Source organism: Euleptes europaea, chromosome 19, assembly GCF_029931775.1.
Source record: "Euleptes europaea isolate rEulEur1 chromosome 19, rEulEur1.hap1, whole genome shotgun sequence".
NCBI lineage: Eukaryota > Metazoa > Chordata > Lepidosauria > Squamata > Sphaerodactylidae > Euleptes > Euleptes europaea.
The window spans coordinates 19,998,088-20,020,747 of record NC_079330.1 but is presented as its reverse complement, the minus strand read 5'-3'; the positions used below and the strand labels follow the sequence as shown (position 1 = coordinate 20,020,747).

Here is a 22,660-nt window from a genome sequence, read left to right as displayed (position 1 = left end):
CTTTGCTTACCATTCTGCGCCACGGGGCTCTTTTGTAAAATTACCTAATAATTTTTTGAACAATCCTTTTTCTATAGCCAGGTAGGGAACAGTGTAGAGAAGTCGAAAATGTTACGTTAATAACTTAAATACATGTTTTTCCAAGTTCACTTCTCTGCAAGCATTTCAAGGGGGGTCAGGGTTGTTTTCCGTATATTGCTACAATAATGCCAGCATTATTGATTATATCTGAGACTGTGGGAATGGACAGATAAATGAATTTGGTGTTGGATCCAGAGGCGTAGCCATGTTAGTCAAAGCAAAGATATTTATTACAGTCCACAACCAGAAAATACAGTAAAAATACACAAAAAATGGGAACAATTAAAAATAATCATGGTACACATCAACCACGAATGCAGATAGGCATAATATATTTAACATATTAACACTCCTTAATAAATACTAAATATAAAAACACCCCAAGGATTTAAAATCTGTACCACTCTTGAGATTAAGAACACTTCTTAGGTGTTTTTTTTTTTTTTTTTTTTTTTTAGGTTATAGACCTGGGCACAAAACCTGGCAACCCTTCATGTAGTTTGATGGTTTTTGTCCGATAGGAGATAGTCTATTTTGATTTTATTAGCTCTCCCTGGGAATCTTTCCAACAATGGCCCAATAGTTTCACTGCAGATTTTACTGTACAAAGCACACTCCAGCAATATGTAGATTCAATCTCTCTTTGTGGGCAAGCACGTAGTCTCTGTTCATAGGGTGTTTTCTTATATTTTCCCTCCATTGCAGCAGAGGGTAAGGTATGGCTTCTGGCTAGTGTAAATGCCCTTCTGGCTTTGTTAGATTCCAGAAAATACAGGTAGGCTGCTGGGGTGGCCATGTTAGTCTGTTGGCAGCAAAATAAAATAGAAACCCAGCAGCACCTTTGAGAACAACAAGCTTTTTTCCAGCTTGAGCTTTCACGAGTCACTCTGGGCATCAGATGAAGCGAGTTCTATCTCATGAATGCTCACGACGGAATAAATGTTCATCACGTCCTTAAGAAGGGTTTCACGTGCCGCCAGGCTCCTTTTTAATGTGGTGTCAACAGCCGTGCATACCCCCCACTGCTGCAAACTTTCTGCATCTACTTAGCAAACTGTCTTAGAATTCTGATAGCATAGGATAGTTGCCAAATCCAGGTGTAAATCGGGTCCTTGGGCACTACCATGAAAAAAGACGCAGTTAGGGAGTAAAGGAAACAGGGCTCCCGGTTTAGGTGTTCCTTCTCTGTCTTGGCAGCTCATCCATCAGTCACCACAGAGCTTTCGTTGCCTTCAGGATTCCTCTTGATTAATACGGCCGTTTCAACAGCTCACCTTTCACCCTTGAGCGAGTGAAAGACCTCTGCTTTTCAGCTCCTAGAATCATTTCCCTTCACTTTGTCAGCTGCAGAATACAGGACTCTTGCCCTTTTGCACTTAAGTGTACAATTAGCTACAGTCTGGAGTGTGCGAGCAGACAATTTGCTACATTCCCTGCACTGTTGAAAACTTTAGTAGGACTGTTCTCCAGGCCCTGCTGGACTGTGTAATTTTAAGCCGCCAAAGATGATGGAACGCCATACGATACACGGTTGGATCTCCCTTCCTGCCTCTCCGTTGGGTTTCGCGTTGCCGAAAGAGGGGTGCAGACCAGGGCTTGTAGGTCTTCGTACGCATTGTCGTTGCATGCTATATGCAGGGACACTGGTTTACTGACGGTCATTCTGCAACCAGGAAAGCCGAATGCAGCCTAGTGCGCAGTGCGCAGAATAAATTCCACTCCGATTTTGCATTGTGCAAACACTCGATTGACTTGGTGGATGCAAACTCACTGAAACGTCAGGGGGTGCGTAAATGATTTGCGAGAGTGCCGCCTGCAAATTGCAAGCTAATGTAGCCAAAAAAAGGTTGTGGAGGGAGAGAGATTGGGGACTCGGGGTACATCGGTGGACCACAGGTAGGGACAGGGAGCTGTAAAATAATCTGTTCCTCCCCACCCAGACCCCCTTCTAGTCTCAAACTTTTAGCAGATGATATCTTTGCTTTTTCAAGTTTTTCCCACGCCCATGAGGGCTAGAAACTTACATTTTTTTATATAAAGTAAAAAATCAAACCAGAATCTGCTGGCTTCTCTGGATTCTACACCAGAAGCCAAATTCCTCAACGCGTTCAGAGTGTGCAGAAAACCAGGGTCCCTGATTCTGTCTCCTCCTGGGCTCCAGGAGGAACGTTTAAAAGTACTTTAATTTACTCTTGTTCTGATGTCACTTTTTACATAAATCTTTTTCCCCCCTCCATGATTTTTGTTTCTCTACAGCGTGGCTGACAAGCCTAAAACGCAGCAGAAGAGGGAAGAAATGTACCCCAAACCTTGCATTAGGTGTGGAACTACGTTTCAATTTTCCTTTTTGCCCTCTGTTTTGTTAAATTTCCAGCCTGCCGAGGGGCCCAGGGACCTACTCTTTGGGGTCTCGCGTTTGTCTATATCTGTCTCAGCCCAGTCCCTTGACAGTCACTCAAGGGCCATCCTTCATTTTCTTTTCTTTTCTTTTTTCTTATTTAAGAGGGCAGCGATAGGCCACTGGGTCGCAATCACACGGCTTAGTAAATGAGAGACTGTGGTTGACCAGTTCCCCACACTTCCTGCCACATGCGCACCAATTATTTTCTTACAAGCAATTGTGTTAATCAGAAAAATAAACAAGCTGTCTAGTTGAGGGGGCATCAGGTGGTAAAACTGTGGGTGCATCATGCTCTGCTCTTCCGGGCCATGGATTAGTTAACCCAGGGGGTCCCCAACCTTTCGAGCCTGCGGACACATTTGGCATTCTGACACGGCACGATGGGCGCAGCAACAGAATGGCTGCCGCAGGAGGTGGAGCCAGCCACAAAATGTTGGTCACAGCTTAACTTCAGTAACACAGTGGAGATCCTTGTGCTGTGTTACCAAAGCAGTGTTTAAAATATTCTGCACAGCCAATCAAGTGTCCAGGCACCCATCAAATGTCCAAGAACCCATCATTTCCCCCCCACACACACACTTCCTAAAAACACTTGGTATGTACCAAATAGGGTTGCCAACCTCCAGGTACTAGCTGGAGATCTCCCGCTATTCCAACTGGTCTCCAGCTGATACAAGATCAGTTCCCCTGCAGAAAAATGGCCGCTTTGGAATTGGACTCTGTGGCGTTGAAGTCCCTCCCCAAACCCCGCCCTCCTCAGGCTCCACCCCAAAAACCTCCCGCCGGTGGTGAAGAGGGACTGCCAACCCTATGGGCAACTCACCAGACTGGAGCATGGGAGTCTTTTCCTGCATTCTGTTTCCCCATAGAACACTGCCCCCTGAGCTGCTATTATCCCAAGTAGGGGGGGAAAGATCTAGTACAGATTTATCTTTTCTTTGGGGGGCGGGTAATAGTAGCTTTAGGCAGAGGCAGGGCTTTATCAGGGGCCTGCCTGGCATGGTGGGGGTTAAGCTCCCCTTCAGAGGCTGCCTTTTTACCGTTAGAGTAATCAGTAAACATTTACTAAACCTGAGGTTCAGTCACGGGTCCTCAGTGTATCACGCAGGTTGTTCCTAACTGTAGCTAGGCCAGCCGATTGCGCAGGCAGATGGAGAAGGGGTCGCTCTGTGTTGGCGAGGGAAAGTGTAATGTTCCGTTTTCCTCCCAAGAAAAATGGGTAGCATCCCAAGCAGCGGTTATGGCGGGGGGGGGGCTTAGTTGGGTGTTTCTGTGGCTCCACCAAACCGTGGGATTGGGAGATAGCTCCACCAACACCTAATAAGTCCCTCTCCTTTTTGATTCTTGCATTAGACAAAGCAATGGGAGGGAAGGTGGCACGGTATAGCCCGATCACGTCAGATCTGGGAAGCTAAGCAGGGTCGGTACTTGGAAGGGAGACCTCCAAGGAAGACTCTGCAGAGGCAGGCAACGGCAAACCACCTCTGCTTCTCCCTTGCCTTGAAAGCCCCTGGCTGGGATCGCCATAAGTCGATTGCTACTTGGGGAGGGGCCGTGGCTCAGCGGTAGAGCATCTGCTTGGCACGCAGAAGGTCCCAGGTTCAATCCCCAGCATCTCCAGTTAAAGGGACTAGGCAAGTAGGTGATGCGAAAGACCTCTGCCTGAGACCCTGGAGAACCGCTGCCGGTCTGAGTAGACAATACTGACTATGATGGACCAAGGGTCTGATTCGGCAGCTTCATGTGTGAATGTGACGCCACTTTACACACACACTTTAGACAGAACAGATCACGATGAGTAGGCGTGTTAGTCTGTCAATAGCAGTAGAAAAGAGCAAGAGTCTAGTAGCACCTTAAAGACTTCACAAAATTTCTGGCAGGGTATGAGCTTTCGTGAGCCACAGCTCACTTCTTCAGATTAGACAGAGCAGAATGGATTAACCAACAAAGCAGATGGGTTCGTCCCAAGGACTGTGGATCATAGTCTGTATGTTGCAAAGGGGGGTGGGTTCAGCAGGCCTGGTTGGTGCAATAGCCCTGGTAAACTCCCCCTGTGCCAGTAGCATCGGAACTGGATTTAACGCATGGGTTGAGAGGAGAGCTTTCCCAAAGGAATATGCGGATTTCTTAGAAACGCCCCGCGCTCGACCCTTCAAAGTCCACTTGTGCTGCGAGTTTTCAAAACACTCACCGCAGAATCGGATTGGCACTTTGTCCCAAAGGTTCCAGCGTGAGCGAAGCCAAGCAGGAGGTGGGTTGGGGGGAGACGCCGGGGTCATTGATTGAATGGTTTCGATTAGCTTAATGGAACGGAGCTGTTACAAAGCCGTCCACTGCATGGCTTGAGCAGCTGCCGTGCTCTGGAGCGGCGAGGGGCCGGCTGCGGAAAGCGCAGGCTGGAAATCGTTTCAATCTGCCGCTGGTCTGCGTTTCCATTATCTCTGTTGTAAGGTCCTCACCTTCGGCGGCAGGAAGTGCTTCCAGCTGCGGCGAATCAATCCCTGAATTTCCCAGTGAAAAAAAGCCCAACAACCTGAAATTCAGTGTGACCCCGCTGGCTTGACGAGAGCCGGAGGAAAGCCGCAAGCATCCAGATAATTAGAAGCACAGGTTAATGGGGGTGACACGGAGAACTCATTTGGATGTAAATTTTTGCTGGGGTCTGCGAGGTTTGAACCAGGAACCTCGTGGCGTGGAGGCGGAGACCGTGGGCTAGTGACCTGCCAAAAGTGAATGTTCTTAGGGTCAGAGGAGAAGTAGGGGTGTGCAAGAGAAACCCTGCGACTGGCAGGCAGTGTGAGGCTTTGGGATTGACATAAGAACATAAGAAAAGCCATGCTGGATCAGACCAAGGTCCATCAAGTCCAGCAGTCTGTCCACACAGTGGCCAACCAGGTGCGTCTAGGAAGCCCACAAACAAGACGACTGCAGCAACATTATCCTGCCTGTGTTCCACAGCACCTAATATACTGGTCATGCTCCTCTGATCCTGGAGAGAATAGGGTATGCATCATGACTAATATCCATTTTGACTAATAGCCATGGATAACCCTCCATGAACACGTTTTCTCTCCTCTAAAAAACTTGCTAAGCTATGAACCCTAAGATTCTGGCTGTCTTTGGCTGCTCACTAGAGTAGTACTTTTCTGCCTGCCACACAGTCACCATATGTCAGGATTATCTGCTTTTTGCCCAGGTTCAGGGCATGCCTCTCATTATCTGGCACAGATTCCCAGATTTTATTTCTTGTAAGTTGCCAGCCCTTCTGGTTGATCCAGAGGCACGGATGTGCAGGTGGAGTCCTGGCGAAATCGTTCAGCGAGAAACGAGCCTGCCTTCGTTTGTCGTGGCCAATGAGGGAAGTCGTCCACTGGGACTGACACGCTTGCTCTGTCTCTCAGGGAAGAGAAGCTCTTGCCTGAAAAGAAAGCCGGGGCCAAACCCCTACACAGCAGAGGAGTGTTACTGAACCCCTTCCCAAGGGGAGAGGCTGTGGTGCAGTGGTAGAGCATCTGCTTGATATGCAGGTTCAATTCCCGGCATCTCCAGTTAAAGGAACCAGGCAAGTAGGTGATGTGAAAGACCTCTACCTGAGACCCTGGAGAGCCGCTGCCGGCCTGAGTAGACCGCTGGACTTCGATGGACCAAGGGTCTGATTCAGTTTAAGGCAGCTTCATGTGTTCACCTCCAGCAGCATGGAAGAGTTACCAATTTCTCTCTGTGTTCTGGTTTGTGTGCGTTTTAGGCAAAGTGGTCCCATCACTGTAGCCCCCTAGATCGCCACAAGCATTTCTTGCGCAGCTGTAGTTTTCTGAAATTCCATATCCACAAAAGGGTCCTTCGCCGCACCAAAACGACAGTGGGAAACGGCCCCTTGCCATAGTGTCTCCTTATTACCAATGGTGGTGTGCGTGAGGCCGTGTGTTAGATAAATATAGACTGATAGACAGATAACAGCCATTCTCAGCAGGGGCAGGAAGAGGCAGATTTTTAAGTCTGTGTCGGTCTGCAGAATGCTTTAGGCTTCCTAAGAACAACCCGAGCACAGCAATTAACACAAATGGTTAATGCCTCGGGGCCGGGGCACAGGTTGCGCTGAGTAGAGCAAAGGCTACTCGTCCCTGGCTCCAGATTATACAGGATGATCAGCAGACCTCCGGACAGAACCGTCTTGAGGCCGCAAGCTGGATTTTCGGATGCTTTCACATCACTTTAAAAAACACACACACAAAAACCCTTCATGTAGAAAAATAGTTCATTGGGAGAGAGGTTTCCCATAGCCCTCTCCCTGCTGTGCTAATTTACTAAATGCAAGGGGAGAGCATTCGACAGTATCATACACACACACACACAGAGAGTCTTAAGTAGGTACAGTCCAGAATTTTACTCTCTCGTGCAGTGTATTTTGGGCTTTGTAGGGTTGCCAGGTCCCTCTTCGCCACCGGCGGGAGGTTCTTGGAGCAGAGCCTGAGGAGGGAGGGGTTTGGCGAGAGGAGGGACTTCAATGCCCTAGAGCCCAATTGCCAAAGCAGCAATTTTCTCCAGTTGAACTGATCTCTATCAGCTGGAGATCAGTTGTAATAGCAGGAGATCTCCAGCTATTACCTGGAGGTTACTAAATAGAAAAATTTGGCAACCGGATAAGGAATTATTCAGTACGCAGCCACCAACACATTTATTTCTTTTACTTTTCAGAGGAAAAACCTTCAAGTATTCAATTATATACTTATATTACAAGATAAAACCATCATATGCACTTTTTATACAATAGGTTAGAAAGCTGTTGTATTGTTTATACAGGGAAATATATATACACAGATATATCACTGTTCTTATAATTCATCTTATTCAGTAGAACAATGTCCCTTATGAAATTCTAACTATATATAAACCAAACTTGTCAAAATGTTCCAAAAGATCAATCCATAGTGGGTACGTGGATCCTGTGCACCGCACCGAAAATGCACTTGCTTCCGAGTCAGCTGGTTTGACTTTCTAACATATTGTATAAAAAGTGCATATGATGGTTTATCTTGTAAAATAAGTGTATAATTGAATACTTGAAGGTTTTTCCTCTCAAAAGTAAAAGAAATAAGTGTGTTGGTGGCTGTGTACTGAATAATTCCTTAGCCGATTACCTGGAGGTTGGCAACCTTATTTGTCTGGCATGTACAGCATGGTGAGGTGGTAGAATGGATGTGTGCCACTTATCAAGACTGTAGGTATGGGATCACGTGGGGGGTGGTTTCATGCTTTGTATAAAAAGCTGTAAAAACAAGAGATATGCTGGGATAGAACTTATCTTCTTGGCGTGCTGGTTTTTTGTTTTTTGCTGTGGGGTATAATTCATGCAAGCAGCTGGTTGAGATTTCCCCACACACACACACACACACACACACACACACACAGGAGCATCCAAAATGGCATTGCCCCCCCCCCCTGCAATCTCCGGCGGTATCGTCCACACAACTGAGCAGTGGTCGAGACCGCACAGTGGAGCAGGCCTTGCCGAGCCACGCCAAGGAATCTGGCACCTTCCCTACAGATGGCTCACCCCTTCTTCGAAGGTGGCCCATGTTGCTTCTTTCAAGAACTGAACTGACCCTAGAAGCTAAAATGACTAAACTGAGGTTGCCGTACTTTGGTCACATTATGAGAAGGCAAGAATCACTGGGAAAGACAGTCATGCTAGGAAAAGTGGAGGGCAGCAGGAAAAGAGGAAGAGCCAACACGAGATGGATAGACACAATCAAGGAGGCCACGGCCCTCAGTTTGCAAGACCTGAGCAAGGCTGTTAATGATAAGACGTTTTGGAGGACACTGATTCATAGAGTCACCGTGAGTCGGAAGCAGAAAGTGCCCAAGGACCTTGCCCCCCAGCCCGTCCCTCTGGCTTTTGTCCGTTGCCCCTTTCTCTTTGTCGCATCCCTTCTTTGGCACCGACTACATTTGAGGTTTTGCCTCTCTTTGCAGGTCAGCGTCTGTTTGGGGAGACGATCCTGGGGCTCACGCAAGGCTCGGTCTCGGACCTGCTGGCTCGCCCCAAGCCCTGGCACAAGCTGAGCTTGAAGGGCCGGGAGCCCTTTGTCCGCATGCAGCTGTGGCTGAATGACCCCAACAACGTGGAGAAGCTCATGGACATGAAGCGCATGGAGAAGAAAGGTACTGTCCCTTTGGCAGACCCGGGCTTCCACTTTGCTGTGCACTTGGGGCGTTCTTAGACGGCACAGAAAAGGGTTTTCTGAGTTTGGCGAGTTGCTAGACTGTGGGGGCTTTCCCCGTTATTGGCTGGATCCAGACTGGTTTGCCCTACGCTTGCCTTCCAGTTTTCCTAGTTTTACTGAGAAAAGAAGCACTCTGCTACAGAGCCAGCGTGGTGTAGGGGTTAAGAGCAGCAGATAATCTGGTGAACTGGGTTGGTTTCCCCTCTCCTACGCATGAAGGCAGCTGGGTGACCTTGGGCTAGTCACAGTTCTCTCTGAACTCTCTCAGCCCCACCTACCTCACAAGGTGTCTGTTATAGGGAGAGGAAGGGAAGACTATTATAAGCCTGTTTGAGACTCCTCAAAGGTAGAGAAAATCAGGGCATAAAAACCAACTCATTGAATTATCACTGAATGTAGCCTCAAAATCACACAAGGTTGGAAGAGACCACAAGGGCCATCCAGTCCAACCCCCTGCCATGCAGGATCCCACAATCAACGCGCTCCCAACAGATGGCCATCCAACCTCTGCTTAAAGACCTCCAAAGACAGGGACTCCACCCCCACCCCGAGGCAGGGCATTCCACCGTCGAACCGCCCTCACTGTCAGAAAGTTCTTCCTAATGTTTAGGTGGAATCGCTTTTCTCTTAGTTTAAATCCATTACTCCGTGTCCTAGTCTCTGAAGAACAAGCTAGTTCCCTCATTAACATGGCATCCCTTCAAATATTTAAACATGGCTATCATGTCACCTCTTAACCTTCTCTTCTCCAGACTAAACAAACCCCACTCCTTAAGTCTCTCCTCATAGGCCATAGATTCTAGACCTTTGACCATTCTGGTCGCTGTCCTCTGGTCACGCCATTGTCCTGGCCTCTTTCTGCTTCTGTGAACACCCAAGCTTCATTCAGGCACAGCTCATTTTTCATGAGAAAAGAAGAAGCATCCAGAGTTCTTGGGCATGTCCTTGGTGTGTTGTTTGGTGAACAGAGGCTTGCTGGAGAAACCGCAGTTTATTGCAATGTACAGATCGGCCAAAATGGCAAGCCCATGTAGAAGCTGGGCTTGCAGGCAAGCGAGAAGGCCACCTTCTATGACTTGGAAGTCGCAACAAACTGCAGTTTCCTCAGCCTCCAGGAAGTCTCTGGGATGATATGAGCCCAAGGACTTCCAGGGCTCATTCTCGCAATGAATAAACCCACAACCAAGGACAGCGTTGGGAACTCTAGAAACACAGAACACTAATCATTGTCCTGGCATTCTAGGGAATTGGCTGGTGGTTCATCGGCAGAGCATCTGCTTTGCGTGTGTAGGGTCCCTTGTCCAATCACTGGCAGTATTTCTGGTTCAAGGCTCTCAATATCTCTGGTTTGAGTTGCAAATGCTGGGGTGGGCAGATACTTTTCTCTCCCTCAGAGCTAGAACTAGATGGACTGACTCATCATGAGACTGCCCCGTACGCATTTGGCCTTAGGTGCAAGCAGGCGAGAAGTTCTCCAGCTTGAAGCCCCCCCTTGGGATGAACCGGAGATTGTCAGGGGCACGGTGCTCCATTTCAGCGGGGTTGGTTCAGGTGAACTTCCCAGAAGGCTGTGGCCTGTTTTTACTTCTGGGGAGGATAGTAAGAGAACTGATAAGGGAGGATTATCTATACAGGCATACCTCGGAGATCTTGTGGGTTCGGTTCCTATGAGGAAAGGCCAAAGAGTTGGCGCCGCTCTACTTTAAAAAAGGACAGCTAGGGGGAGGAGCAGGATTTTTTTTTAAGTCTGTATGATCGTGTTAGTGGGAAAAGTAGACAGAGACCTTTTCTCCCTCACCTCTAAATGCCACAGAGTCACCCAATGAAATGCCTTGACAGTAGACTCACAAAAGGCAAAAAGAAAGTACAAGCATACCTCTGAGTTATTACATACCACCACAATAAAGCGAATATTGCAATATTCACTTTCTTTTTTGCACGAATTTTTTTGTTTCCCAGTGCATATGAAATTCGCACAATTTTTTTTGTTTGCCAGTGTATATAAAAGCTGTGTTTACACTATACTGTAGTCTATTAAGTGTGAAATATCATAGTGTCTTTAAAAAAGTACTGTAATAATAATAAAAACATTTGAAACATTGCGAGAATTACCAAAATGTGACACAGAGACACGAAGTGAGCGCGTGCTGTTGAAAAAATGGTGCCAGTAGACTTGCTCGAAGCATATGTCGAAGCGCAATAAAGCGAGTTGTGCCTATGTTTTCCTCCACCCTAGGCAGTTTTAAGAGAGCCCCGTGGCACAGAGTGGTAAGCTGCAGTACTGCAAGCTCTGCTCACGACCTGAGTTCGATCCCAACTGAAGTTGGCTTCATAGAATCATAGAGTTGGAAGGGACCACCAGGGTCATCTAGTCCAACCCCCTGCACAATGCAGGAAACTCACAACTACCTCCCCAGTGACCCCCACTCCATGTCCAGAAGATGGCCAAGATGCCATCCCTTTCATCATCTGCTTTCAGGTAGCAGGATCAAGGTTGACTCAGCCTTCCATCCTTCCGAGGTTGGTAAAATGAGTACCCAGTTTGCTGGGGGTCAAGGGAAGATGACTGGGGAAGGCACTGGCAAACCACCCCGCAAACAAAGTCTGCCTAGTAAATATCGGGATGTGACGTCACCCCATGGGTCAGGAATTACCCGGTGCTTGCACAGGGGACCTTTATCTTTACCTTTTAGTCAGTTTTAAGAGTAACATTTGGGGGAGGAGTGAATTGTCAAAAATAGCATCGTTTCCCCCCATCCCTTGCATTGGTCTGTGTTCACCCTATCTTCCCCCACCCCCAGAGCATCAGGAGGAGGGAAGCGGTGGCAGCTGTACGTAGGTTGCTGTGCAGCTTTTCCGGAAAGTGATGCACCAAAGCCAAAAGTGCAGAGAGGTGTAAGAGTTGGGCCCATCTGATCAACATGGAGTCAGGGTGGGGGCACTTGAGAGCCAGCATGGCGTAGTGGTTAAGAACAGCGGATCTAATCTGGAGAACCGGGTTTGATTCCCCGCTCCTCCACATGAACGGCAGACGCTCATCTGGTGAACCGGGTTCAGTTCCCCCCTCCTCCACATGAAGCCTACTGGGTGACCCTAGGCTAGTCAACAGTTCTCTCTGAACTCTCTCAGCCCCACCCGCTTCACAAGGTGTCTGTTGTGGGGAGAGGAAGGGAAGGTGATTGTAAGCAGCTTTGAGACTCCTTAAAGGTAGAGAAAAAGCAGAGTATAAGAACCAACTCTTTTATATACACTGGGAAACAAAAAAGTTCGTGCGACTCTCTTTATTGCAATATTTTCTTTATTGTGGTGGTCTGCAGTAACTCAGAGCTATGCTTGTACTTTCTTTTTGCCTTTCGTGAGTCTAATTTGAGACTCCTTAAAGGCAGGGAAAAAGCAGGTTATAAGAACCAACTCTTCTTCTTCTTGTACCCCTCTCCACCCCCGGGGTGCGATGCAAACCATTGATTTCTATGAGGCAATCTCAGCAGACACCTCCTGTTAAGGACCGAGGGTATGGATTCTGAGGTTCCACTGGTCTCTGCCGCCCTCTTGTGATCAGATGGTTGGTAACATCTTGTTCAGAACTGCCGAAGGAATCAGCAGCTGGAAATATTCTCCCTGACCCAGCCCAAGATGCCCCCAGGATGTATTTAAAGAGCAGGGTAGCATCGTGGCCAGAAGACTGGGTTCTGAATCAAGACTCTCCTGGTTCAAATTTTGCTTCGGGCACTCACTCACTGGGGTGCTTTCACACACGCCGAATAATGTGCATGCTGAGTATCCCTTGTCCGGACTGCTTGGGACCAGAAGTGGTCCATATAACAAATATTTCCGTATTTTGGAATATTTTGGAATTTTTGCATATACATAATGAAATATCTTGGGGATGGCACCCCAAGTCTAAACACGAAATTCATTTATGTTTTATGTATACTTTATACACATTGCCTGTATGTAATTTTAAACAATATTTTTAATAATTTTGTGTACATTGATCCATCAGTGGCACTGCTTAGGGCCTGTGAGTAATGACCACATGCCAGCTGAAAAGGTCCGGCTTTTGGATCAGCCCATATCGGAAGACCGGATAAGGGATACTCGGATTTTACTGTGTGAAATAGCACAGTCCACTTGGAAACAATTACCAAGTGTACTGAAAGTAGATTATTCAGCGTGTGTGAAAGCAACCCAATCTCTCCCCCTGGTCTTTGGTGTGAGAATAATAAAACTGGCCTACTAGGGTTGCCAACCTCCAGGTACTGAAAAAAGCTACTGATAACAGATAAAGACAACTATATTGACAATAGCAACAGCTACAAACCAATAGAATACATCTTACAGTAACAATCACTCTAAGGTGGAATTCTTCAGATAGCTGAATAAACTGGGAGGGGATCGTTTCAATTTCTTGAATTCTTCCTCAGTCCCGTTTAATTGTTTGGTCAGTTGTTTTCAATGCTAGCTTATATAGCTTCAATGTATGCTCATGTAGCTTCGATTTTTCTTATCCAAATGTGATCCTTTCACAGAATACAAACAGCAACCATACATTCTCTATATTAATGATTCCTCATGGGATATCAAATTCACACAGTTGCTAAGACCAGTTTGCAATTTCGACGTTCCCGCTTGTGTGAATTTGATATCCCATGAGGAATCATTGTATGGGGCAAGTTAAGCCAAAAGTACAGCTACTTAACTGAAGGTCGATGCACAAACTGGGCTGTTAAATTTTGCAAGGGGGGGAGGAGATAGGACTGTCCTCCCTGACCACCAACTACAAACAGTGGGTCATGCCCAGCGGGATGTTTTCCTTCTCAAGTCCCCATTGAAACAAAATGGTGTCCACGCAAGGCCTATCGATATTTCATTTCATTTCTGAGAGGGGGCTTGCTCACAAGAGTCTCTGCTGGTCTGGGCCCAAAGCCGGGCTCTGGGCAAATGCGTACCTCCGGTGTCGTGAAAACGAAACCCTCCAGAGAATCTGTGCAGGTTGCATTCCCTGAAGCTTTCGAACTGACTTCTTACATTCTCCCATCAGTTTTCTGTTAACTCAGAGGACAGAGAACCCCACATGCCTGAGATGGCTGTCCCCATGTTCCGCAAGTAAATGAGATGCATAAAATCCACGCACCGCACATCTCCTAACCCTAATTCCTAATGCACACACTACGGCACATTAGAGCAGAGTATATACCCCTCCCCTGTTGGGTTCTCTTCAGTCATGGTCAGCACTTGGATGGGAGACCACCAAGGAAGACCAAGGCTGCTATGCAGAGGAAGGCAATGGCAAAGCCACCATCTCTTGCCTTCTTGAAGTCGCCGGGAATCAGCTGTATACACTTTCTCGCTTTTATACCCGCTGAATAATTCATTTTTAATCCACTTTCGGTACACTTGGTGATGGTTTGCAAGTGGACTGTGCTGTTTCGCACAGTAAAATCTAGTTGGCAAAGAGCACTGAAAGTGGATTGGAAGTAGAGGTTGAGTATCCCTTATCCGGACATTTGGCCTTATCCGGACTGACCTTTTGAGCCGGCATGCAGGCATTACCCACAGGTCCTCAGCAGTGCCACTGGTGGTTCAATGTACACAAAACTATTGAAAATATTGTTTAAAATTGCATTCAGGCTATGTGTATAAAGTATACATAAAACATATATAAAACAGTTGCCCAGAAGAAGCCACTCTGGCAGTTTTGTCAGGCTTGGGTGATTGCTGCTTCTTTTTGGTGGACTCTGATCTGGAGAAACCGGGTTTGATTCCCCACACCTCCACATGAGCAGCAGACGCTAATCTAGTGAACTGGATTTGTTTCCCCACTCCTACCCACGAAGCCATCTGGGTGACCCTGGGTTAGTCACAGCTCTCTTAAAACTCTCTCAGCCCCACCTACCTCACAGGGTGTCTGTTGTAGGGAAGGGAAGGTGATTGTAAGCCGGTCTGATTCTTCCTTAAGTGGTAGAGAAAGTCGGCATATAAAAACCAACTCTTCTTCCTCTTCAACTGACCCGGTTACTTCTTCTGTCTTTCAGCATACATGAAGCGACGGCACAGCTCAGTCAGCGACAGCCAGCCTTCTGAGTCTTCTTCGGCCGGAATAGACTACAGCCAGGGGGCCAGCCCTCAACCGCAGCATCAGCTGAAGAAACCCCGAGTGGTGTTGGCCCCGGAAGAGAAGGAAGCTCTGAAGCGCGCCTATCAGCAAAAGCCATACCCATCTCCAAAAACCATTGAGGAACTCGCCACCCAGCTCAACTTGAAGACCAGCACCGTCATTAATTGGTTCCACAATTACAGGTACGGTCCACTGCTCTGTGTGACTCCATCAACTTGATCAGGGGTCTCCAACATTGCCAACCTCCAGGCGGTGGTTGGAAATCTCCCTCTATTACAACTGATGTCCAGGTGACAGGGATCAGTTCCCCTGGAGAAAATGGCTGCTTTGGCTGTTGGACTCTATGGCATTGAAGTCCCTGCCCTCCCCAAACCCTGCCCTATTCAGTCTCCACCCCCAAAATCTTCAGGTATTTCCCAACCTGGAGCTGGCAACCCTACATTCCCAGGTTAGCCAGACCATGGTTTGTAGGACTGGGAACTATCCTTTTGTTTGCTGGTTCCTTTTAATGCTCGGAGTCAATTTAGCACTTGGCATAAATTAAACAATTTCCGATTGAGCAGAAACCATCATTTTATTTTTGAATTCAAATGACAATTTGAGCTTGCTTTCCAAATCACGACTGGAAGTGGAAGAACCAGCTTAGTACAAACCATCCTTCCCCAGTTCTGAGGAGGCCCCCAACTGCCCCCAGTTCTGAGGAGCTCCCCAACTGCAGGAAGAAGGGTGCTTCTAAGCATAAGCTCTAATCCTCTTTGAAGGATGAATTTATGAACTTCTCATCTTTGGGGGGATTTCAATTATTGCTAGGGAATAAAGGGGCCCTCATCAGACCACAGGGACCATCTCGTTAACTGTCACCAAATAGCGGGAAACTCAAAAACAGAGCAAGATGGATGTAGCCAATCCTGTTGCATACCCTCTAAGGAGGGGCTGTGGCTCAGTGGTGGAGCATCTGCTTGGCATGCAGAAGGTCCCAGGTTCAATCCCGGCATCTCCAGTTAAAGGGACTAGGCAAGTAGGTGATGGGAAAGACCTCTACCTGAGACTCTGGAGTGCCGCTGCCGGTATGAGTAGGCAATACTGACTTGATGGACCAAGGGTCTGATTCAGTATAAGGCAGCTTCATGTGTTCATGTGTTCAAGCCATCTGGGCATCAGAGCTGCCGTGCCTCTGACTATCCTTGTTTACAAATGGATGTTTCGGGGTCAAAATTAGCGGGAGATTAGGTATCTTTGCAAAGATGAGTGTTAATATTGTTTAGAGGGATGGATGAGCCAAAGAGTATGTGGGTTTCGTCCCTGCATAAAAAGGTATTAAACAGTTCAGGGTAACAACCATGAATTGTCACCTTAAGTATTTCAGGTCGGGTAGAAACACACACATAGACCCTCTTCCTCCAGGGAGGGCAATCTCCTGCCCACTTCCAAGCACATATGAGAATGTTCTTTTGATCTCCAGCTTACAAGGTGGTCTTTGAAGCACGTCTAAGCTGATATATTTTGGACCTTGCTGAGGGTTCTACTCATAGGCTTTTATGCCATTATATGGTTGAATGGGGCCTGTCGGACGCGGATTCAAACCTTTGGGCTAGTAATTGTCCATGAGCCTAACCTACCTCTCAAGTTTGTTACAAAGATAAAAATGGAGTGTGTGCCACCTACATACACACAATCTACGCCAACCTGCGGTCCTGAGAGGCATGATGGGAAACATATTCATTATTAACACGGTGCAGCGTTTAGCGTGTTGGACTAGGCTTGGGAGATCTGGGTTCAAATCCTCCCTAGGCCATGAACCTCACTGGGTGATCCTGGACTCAGTCATTCACACTCAACCTAACCTCCTTGATAAACTTGTTGCAGAGAGCTCTGTGCGAGTGTTTGTAGAGGAAGAACATGATAAAAGTCAGATAGTCTTGAGGATGTATCGGGAACCCTCTTACCTTGTTTCTTTTTCCTCCCGGGCCACTGCAGATCTCGCATTCGCCGAGAGCTGTTCATCGAAGAGATCCAAGCTGGAGGGCAGAGCCAGGCTGGGACGAGCGACTCTCCTTCTGCTCGAAGCAGCCGGGCAGTCCACAGCTCCGAAGGGGACAGTTGCGACGGCGTGGACGCAGAAGGCCCGCCCGAGGCCAAGGCGAGCAGCCTGGAAGCCGACGATTACAGCAACGCAACCACAAAGTCTCAGGGAGGGCGAGCAGCGTCCACTTTTGAAGCAGGGGAAGAGGCACTGCGAGACGCCAGATCTTCAGAGAAAACGGAGACATTCCAGTCGGAAATGGAGAGCCTGGAAGACACAGATGACGAGGGCAGGCCGAAAGCGCCGCGTCGGAGTTCTCCAGCGGGCTCTCAGCATTCCGGAGAAACTCCGGAGACGACGCCAAACTCTGCTCCGGAAGAGGATGCCTCTACCTCAGCTGCCTCCGCCTCGGTCCTTACGGGGGAAGGCTCCAGCAAGCCGAAAGAGGAAAGCGTGGAGAAAATCCCCATAGTGCCAAGTACCAGCTCCACGCCGGCCACCGGCACTCAGAAAGCCAACTCTCTTGAGAGCTTGTTCGGCTTTCCCGAGGCAGCGTGCACCAGGAATACACGGGACAACACCCTGAGGAAAAAGAAGGCAGCGAATTTGAACAGCATAATCCACCGCTTGGAGAAGGCCGCGAGTCGAGAGGAGCCGGCCGAGTGGGAGTTTTGAGATTACGCTCACCCAACTCTCAAGAGCTGGGGAAAGTGAAAACTTGGACCTCTGCTGGTTTTAATTGTGTCCCGCACTTACCGCCCTGCAGGCCACGGGGCAAAAAAAAACGCCATAGGCCAAGGTGCATATATCGAACGAAAGGAGCGTTTCAGCCCAATTTATGTTTTCCCCCCCGTGTGTTTTTGAGGAAAAAAACTGAAATGTGTAGTCGAGCTTTTTTGTACCCCGAAGTGTTTTTATTAATTGCCCTAAAGTGATTTCCACAGTTTCTGGGGGAAAAAAGAAACTCATACAGCTTTTGCCTTCTGCCCCTCCTCTTTGGTGTGGGCTTTAAAAGAAACAGAGAAAAAAAATTGTACAAAACGAGAAAAAAAATCAAACCCACATATTTAAAAGGGGGCTTTTTATCCGCCATCTAATGGCTAAACAGAGTGATAATACACTATTATCTTCTTGAACCAGGAAAAAAAAAGTTGGAAGGGGAAATGTTTTTGAAAAAAAAGGTTTTTTTGTAGCTGTTCAGTTGCCACTAAGAGATTGCACAGTCAACCAGACTCTAAACACACTAGTTTGAATTCCTAAATATTTTCAAGAAAAGAATATTGTTTGAAACTTGGGATTTAAAAAAAACACATTTACTCCACATATTTTTTAAACAAAAAAAAAACTCACATCAGGAAAAAAATATCTTAATTTGTGGTAGCTGACTTCAGTGTGTTTTTTCTTGTAAAGTGGAATAGAAAATTGACCTTGTAGTGCACATTGTTTCATAGCTTTAACCAATTCTGGTCTCTTTACGGGCTGGGATTTGTTTAATACACTCCATTTTAGGCCAAATCAGGACAGGAAAAAAAAAGAAGAAAAAAATTCTGAAATCTAGGTATTTTATAATCTGCTTTTTAACCTCTAACCACAGAGCACGCAGATCAGACCTCATGTGTAGGAGGTTTGGGAGACAACTTGGAACGGGGACGTACTTGGTCGCTTTCAGTTTGAGTTGTTTGGGGAGGGCCTTGCAAACTGGGTCCACGCAAGTTCCTAGTCCACAAGAATGTTTTTTTTCTCCCCAGATCTCATGTATCTGTGTTAGTCATTGGTGCCCTATAAGAAAGAGGGGAAAAAAGAACACCACCTTTTGAAGGGGAAAAATAATTTGGGTAGCTGTTTATGCACCGACATGATACGTAATTATTTTTTCGACAGTTGATGGGAAAGTGGTGGGCCGCTGCGACTTGCACCAGGAAAGAGATTGGGTGGAGCTGTACTTTGCAGCGAAAAGTGTTTACAATGGGTTTACATCTCGATAGGAGCTCGTCTTATCAACTGCCATGTACTTCCATGTTGGCGTGTCTTAACGGATCCTGCCCTCCGCCCAGATAAGAATGAGGCTGGTTTCAGCCGATACATTTTCACCACTTAATTCCTTAAATCACGGATTCTGGTCCCACAGCGAGCACTGATCTCCCTACGTTTCAGTTGTGGGAAGGGAACGGTAGCAGTGGGGGGGGGGGAGAGGAGTACACGGCACTTGATTATTACCATTTAAACCACAAAACTTCCAAAGGATACGGCGGCACCCCCTCCAAAGCCATCCTGCCCCCCCCCTCATCCAAAGGCTGATCACAGTATCGATCCAGATTCCAACGTGTCTCCAACGCCTCCTGTTGTCTACGTGTGTGTATATGCGTGAGCATAGAGGAGCATGGAAGGACGTGTGCGTGTGTATGTATGTGTGTGTGCAATTTTATACGTCTGTATTTTCTTACGTACCTGTGCACGCATAGAGTGCATTTACTGCCACCTGTTTTCCAATAAGCTGTTTTATCAGTTATGGCTTCTACAAGTTTTTGCTGACTTAGATTCCTTTTATTGCCATATCTTTAAAAACTAACAATAGATGATTTCGGTATATATATATTTTTTTTGCTTATTTATAGGTGCTGTATTTTATTATCTGATTGTTAGGAAGGGATGGAAGGGGGCAAATATTCTTTAGAGGGATAGACTGCCGGCAGTATTTGGGTATAATTTACAAGATGTAGTTGTCAGACTGTATATTGTTGATGGGCAATTTTTTTTTCTGTTTTTTTTTTTCTTTTTCTTTTTTGGACCGTATTGTGTATCATGGAAAAACTTTGTCTTAGGTCAACATCTTCTGATGACACTTTAATGGTGCACTCATTACTTAAGTTCTAACTGCTATTTACTTTTTTCAATACGGGGGAGCGGGGCACGGGGTGCGGTGTCCGGATTGAAAAGTATGTTCCCAACCCCGATACTCCCAACTCAACACGCTTGTGTTAATTTAGTCAGACTTTCCCCCACCACTCTTTTGGACCCTAAGATGTAAAAACCACCTTTTTTAAAAAAGAAAAGAAAAGATGTAGTTTCTTTTGTTCTACAGTCTCTCTTCAAAGCGTGACAATGGCAGTTAGTTTCGATCTTCACAAATGTTCAGAGTTCGGTAGCTTTAAAAGAAAAAATGCCTTTTCATGGCCCAGAACAAAGGCTCTAGGAGGCTGGAAGGCAGGGGTGCTTTTACCATTTCAGTTTTTTGGGGGGATCTGAATGTTAGCCCGTGATGTTTTTTGTTTTTTGTTTTAAAGAAGAACGAAGGAAAGAAACCAGAGCGCTACTGGCTGATTCTAGCATGGCCTGGGGAGGAAAGCTTTCAAAAATGGTGGCAGCGTTTTATTTGATTACGGTTGCAAACAAAGAAAGCCTAGCTTTGCCAGCCAGCATCAGGCGCCCTCGATCAGCACTGATGCTGCAGTATCACCGAGTCTCCTGTCGACTTCCTAGACAGGATCTCTTTTCCGAGCAAGTTACCATTTCATCATGAACGCACAAAAGCCGTGGTTCCGTCAGCTCCAGCATGCACCCGGGCAAGCAGCCTGAGTGTGATGGAACAGGGCTTGTGAGCTGGGGAGGTCGCTGTGCACACGCTACGGAGAAACCCCTGCTTCCTGCTTAAAGCAAGAAGTTCCCGTGCATTGGTATCCACGCTCAGCAAAAACTGCCCTACTTCCCTTTCTCTTCAGCCAAGCTTCTAAGTTGGCCGGCGAAGAGATTTTCTGCCGTACAGATAATTTATATCTATTCGTTATGACAAATAGATCTCCAAGCCTAATTTATTTTTGTTTCTCTCGCAAGTAGACAAGGATATGTGGGGTGCAGTAAAAAAAAGTGGGTTTTTTGTTTGTTTCATTTTTCCTTTCACATATTTTCCATCATTATGGCCCATGACCTACTGGTGTTTGGGTCCACCAACACTCACTTTGCATAACTTTCTGAGAATTTGTCACTAATGTGATAAACAGGGCAGACCCAAGCTTAGCATTTGGGGTTCTGTTTCCTTACTGGATAAGCAATATTGAAGTGCCTTGAAAAAAGAATAATAAAATGGGGGTGGGGGATCAGGTTATGTGGAGCATATCACACACGCCACATATTCAGAATTCTAGTCTCTCTCCTGCCCCCTCCTCCAGGTAGACTGCCAAAGCAGTTATGTATTCTGCAGCCTTCCCTCTAGAAGCAAAACTCAGCTCCTTATCAACGATTCACAGAATGAAGATATCTAGAGATTAATTTTTTTTAATGCTACTCTGCCCTCTTCTGCAAATGCATACCGAGAGCTCTTGAAATTCAGTGTATTTGGGCATATAGTGAGTTTGTGCTTTTGTGTTAATTTCTCGTTTGAACCCTGAGTTTGAAGCAAAAGGCCAGGATTAGTATAAAGGACTTACCCAAGGCAGGCCAGCATTTCTCCAAGAAATACTGGCTTGCCATGCCTTTGGATGAAGCGGTTGCTCGGTTTTCCGAACTGGTGGCATTTGGCTTGGTTAAAGGTCGGCCGGGCTTTGCGTCTTTGTGCCGGTGGAATACGTAGGGTTTCATTCGTGTCCAGTCTAATGCTGGAGCTTCAGTCTGGAAGAGATGCATTGGAATAGGTTGGCGTTCTCTGTCATATCACATCAATGTAGCTGAGAGTTGATGAAGAGTTCCTCCTGGAGGTGTGCGTATGAAGCAAACCACTGCTGATGTTGTGCTTTAGTTGTTTCCTGCATGGCGTAGAAGGGTAGGCTTTGAAGAATCGGGTTCAAAGGATTCTAGTATCCCTGGTATCTGTAAAAGGATGACAAGTCTCCCCCCCTCCATCCACCTGCCTGGGACCACCTGCCCTTTCCCACCTCCCTTCCCATAATTGTTTCTGCAGTGGCCAAACCACCTGGCCAGTAGAGAGCTGGTATCTGAATGTCTACAATCCTTCCCCTTCCCCACCCTTCTTTCCCACTGTGTCCTGACTTATCAGCTTGTGTGCCATCCTTGGAAGCTGTAAACCAGCAAGCAAGTGGTATTTAACTGTAATATGTCAACAGATATCTTCAGTCTTTCTGGAAGGGGCCATACTTTAGTGGTAGAGCACACACTCTGCATCCAAGATTCAGTCCTTGCTATCTCTAGTTACAAACATGTCTGGCTACAGGTGTTGGGGAAAGATGCTTTTTCCGCCTGGTGAGTTGCTGCCAGTCATTTGGGCTAAACAGACTAATAGTCTGACTTGTTGTGAAGTAGTATCCTTTATCCAGAGCAACCTGCTGGCCATTTATCTTGTTTTCTGTTGCGAGCCTCCCAGGAAGGGGAGCTCCTGCCAGACCCCTTCAGCGTGAGGTCACAGGAGAGAGTGGGGCGCGTTCTAGGATTCACGATCCCACTTTGCACAGGTCAATGGTCAGATCCCATAGACTTCGCCAGTGTCCCATATGAAAGGAGTGCCAGGACACCCCCAACTGTGGCCCCAAATCCTCTGTAGCGCACAGGTTTTCCATGGCAGATAAGTAGCGGTTTGTTGGTAGAAGAACCAATGCAGAAAGGGTCTCCTGAAGACCAGAAATTCCAGACCCGAACAGTACATAGTTCCTTCGGGTTTTGTTGACTTCTCTTCTTATCAGGGTCTTTGTACGCTTTGTACGCTGTATTTACACCACTTCCTGCACTATCCTTCTCAAAACGTGAAACAAGAGGTTTAATTAAATGAAATATATCCCCCATGGCTTCACTTTGTAGTCAAAACAGCCAGCTTAGCTATCGACGCTCCTTCCTGCGAGAGGCGACTGCTTAGGAAAGGTGTTCCA

The 22,660-nt window shown here is 46.9% G+C and overlaps 1 protein-coding gene across 4 annotated transcripts in view; it reads left to right on the top strand.

Annotated features, from left to right (window-relative positions):
- The window catches only part of CUX1 (cut like homeobox 1), a 338,228-nt gene that overhangs the window by 283,049 nt on the left and 32,519 nt on the right, over nt 1–22,660 (top strand). For 2 of the 4 annotated variants that reach the window (XM_056865491.1, XM_056865492.1), the window contains exons 22-25: nt 2,338–2,400; nt 8,456–8,644; nt 14,742–15,006; nt 16,802–17,811. The exons of 1 other annotated variant lie outside the window; for it this stretch is intronic. In XM_056865491.1, coding sequence (XP_056721469.1) covers nt 2,338–2,400; nt 8,456–8,644; nt 14,742–15,006; nt 16,802–17,522 — 1,238 coding nt within the window. In that variant the 3' untranslated portion in view covers nt 17,523–17,811. Of the gene's footprint in view, nt 1–2,337; nt 2,401–8,455; nt 8,645–14,741; nt 15,007–16,801; nt 17,812–22,660 lie in introns of those variants that run through there. One more of the 4 variants, XM_056865493.1, reaches the window with a different exon arrangement.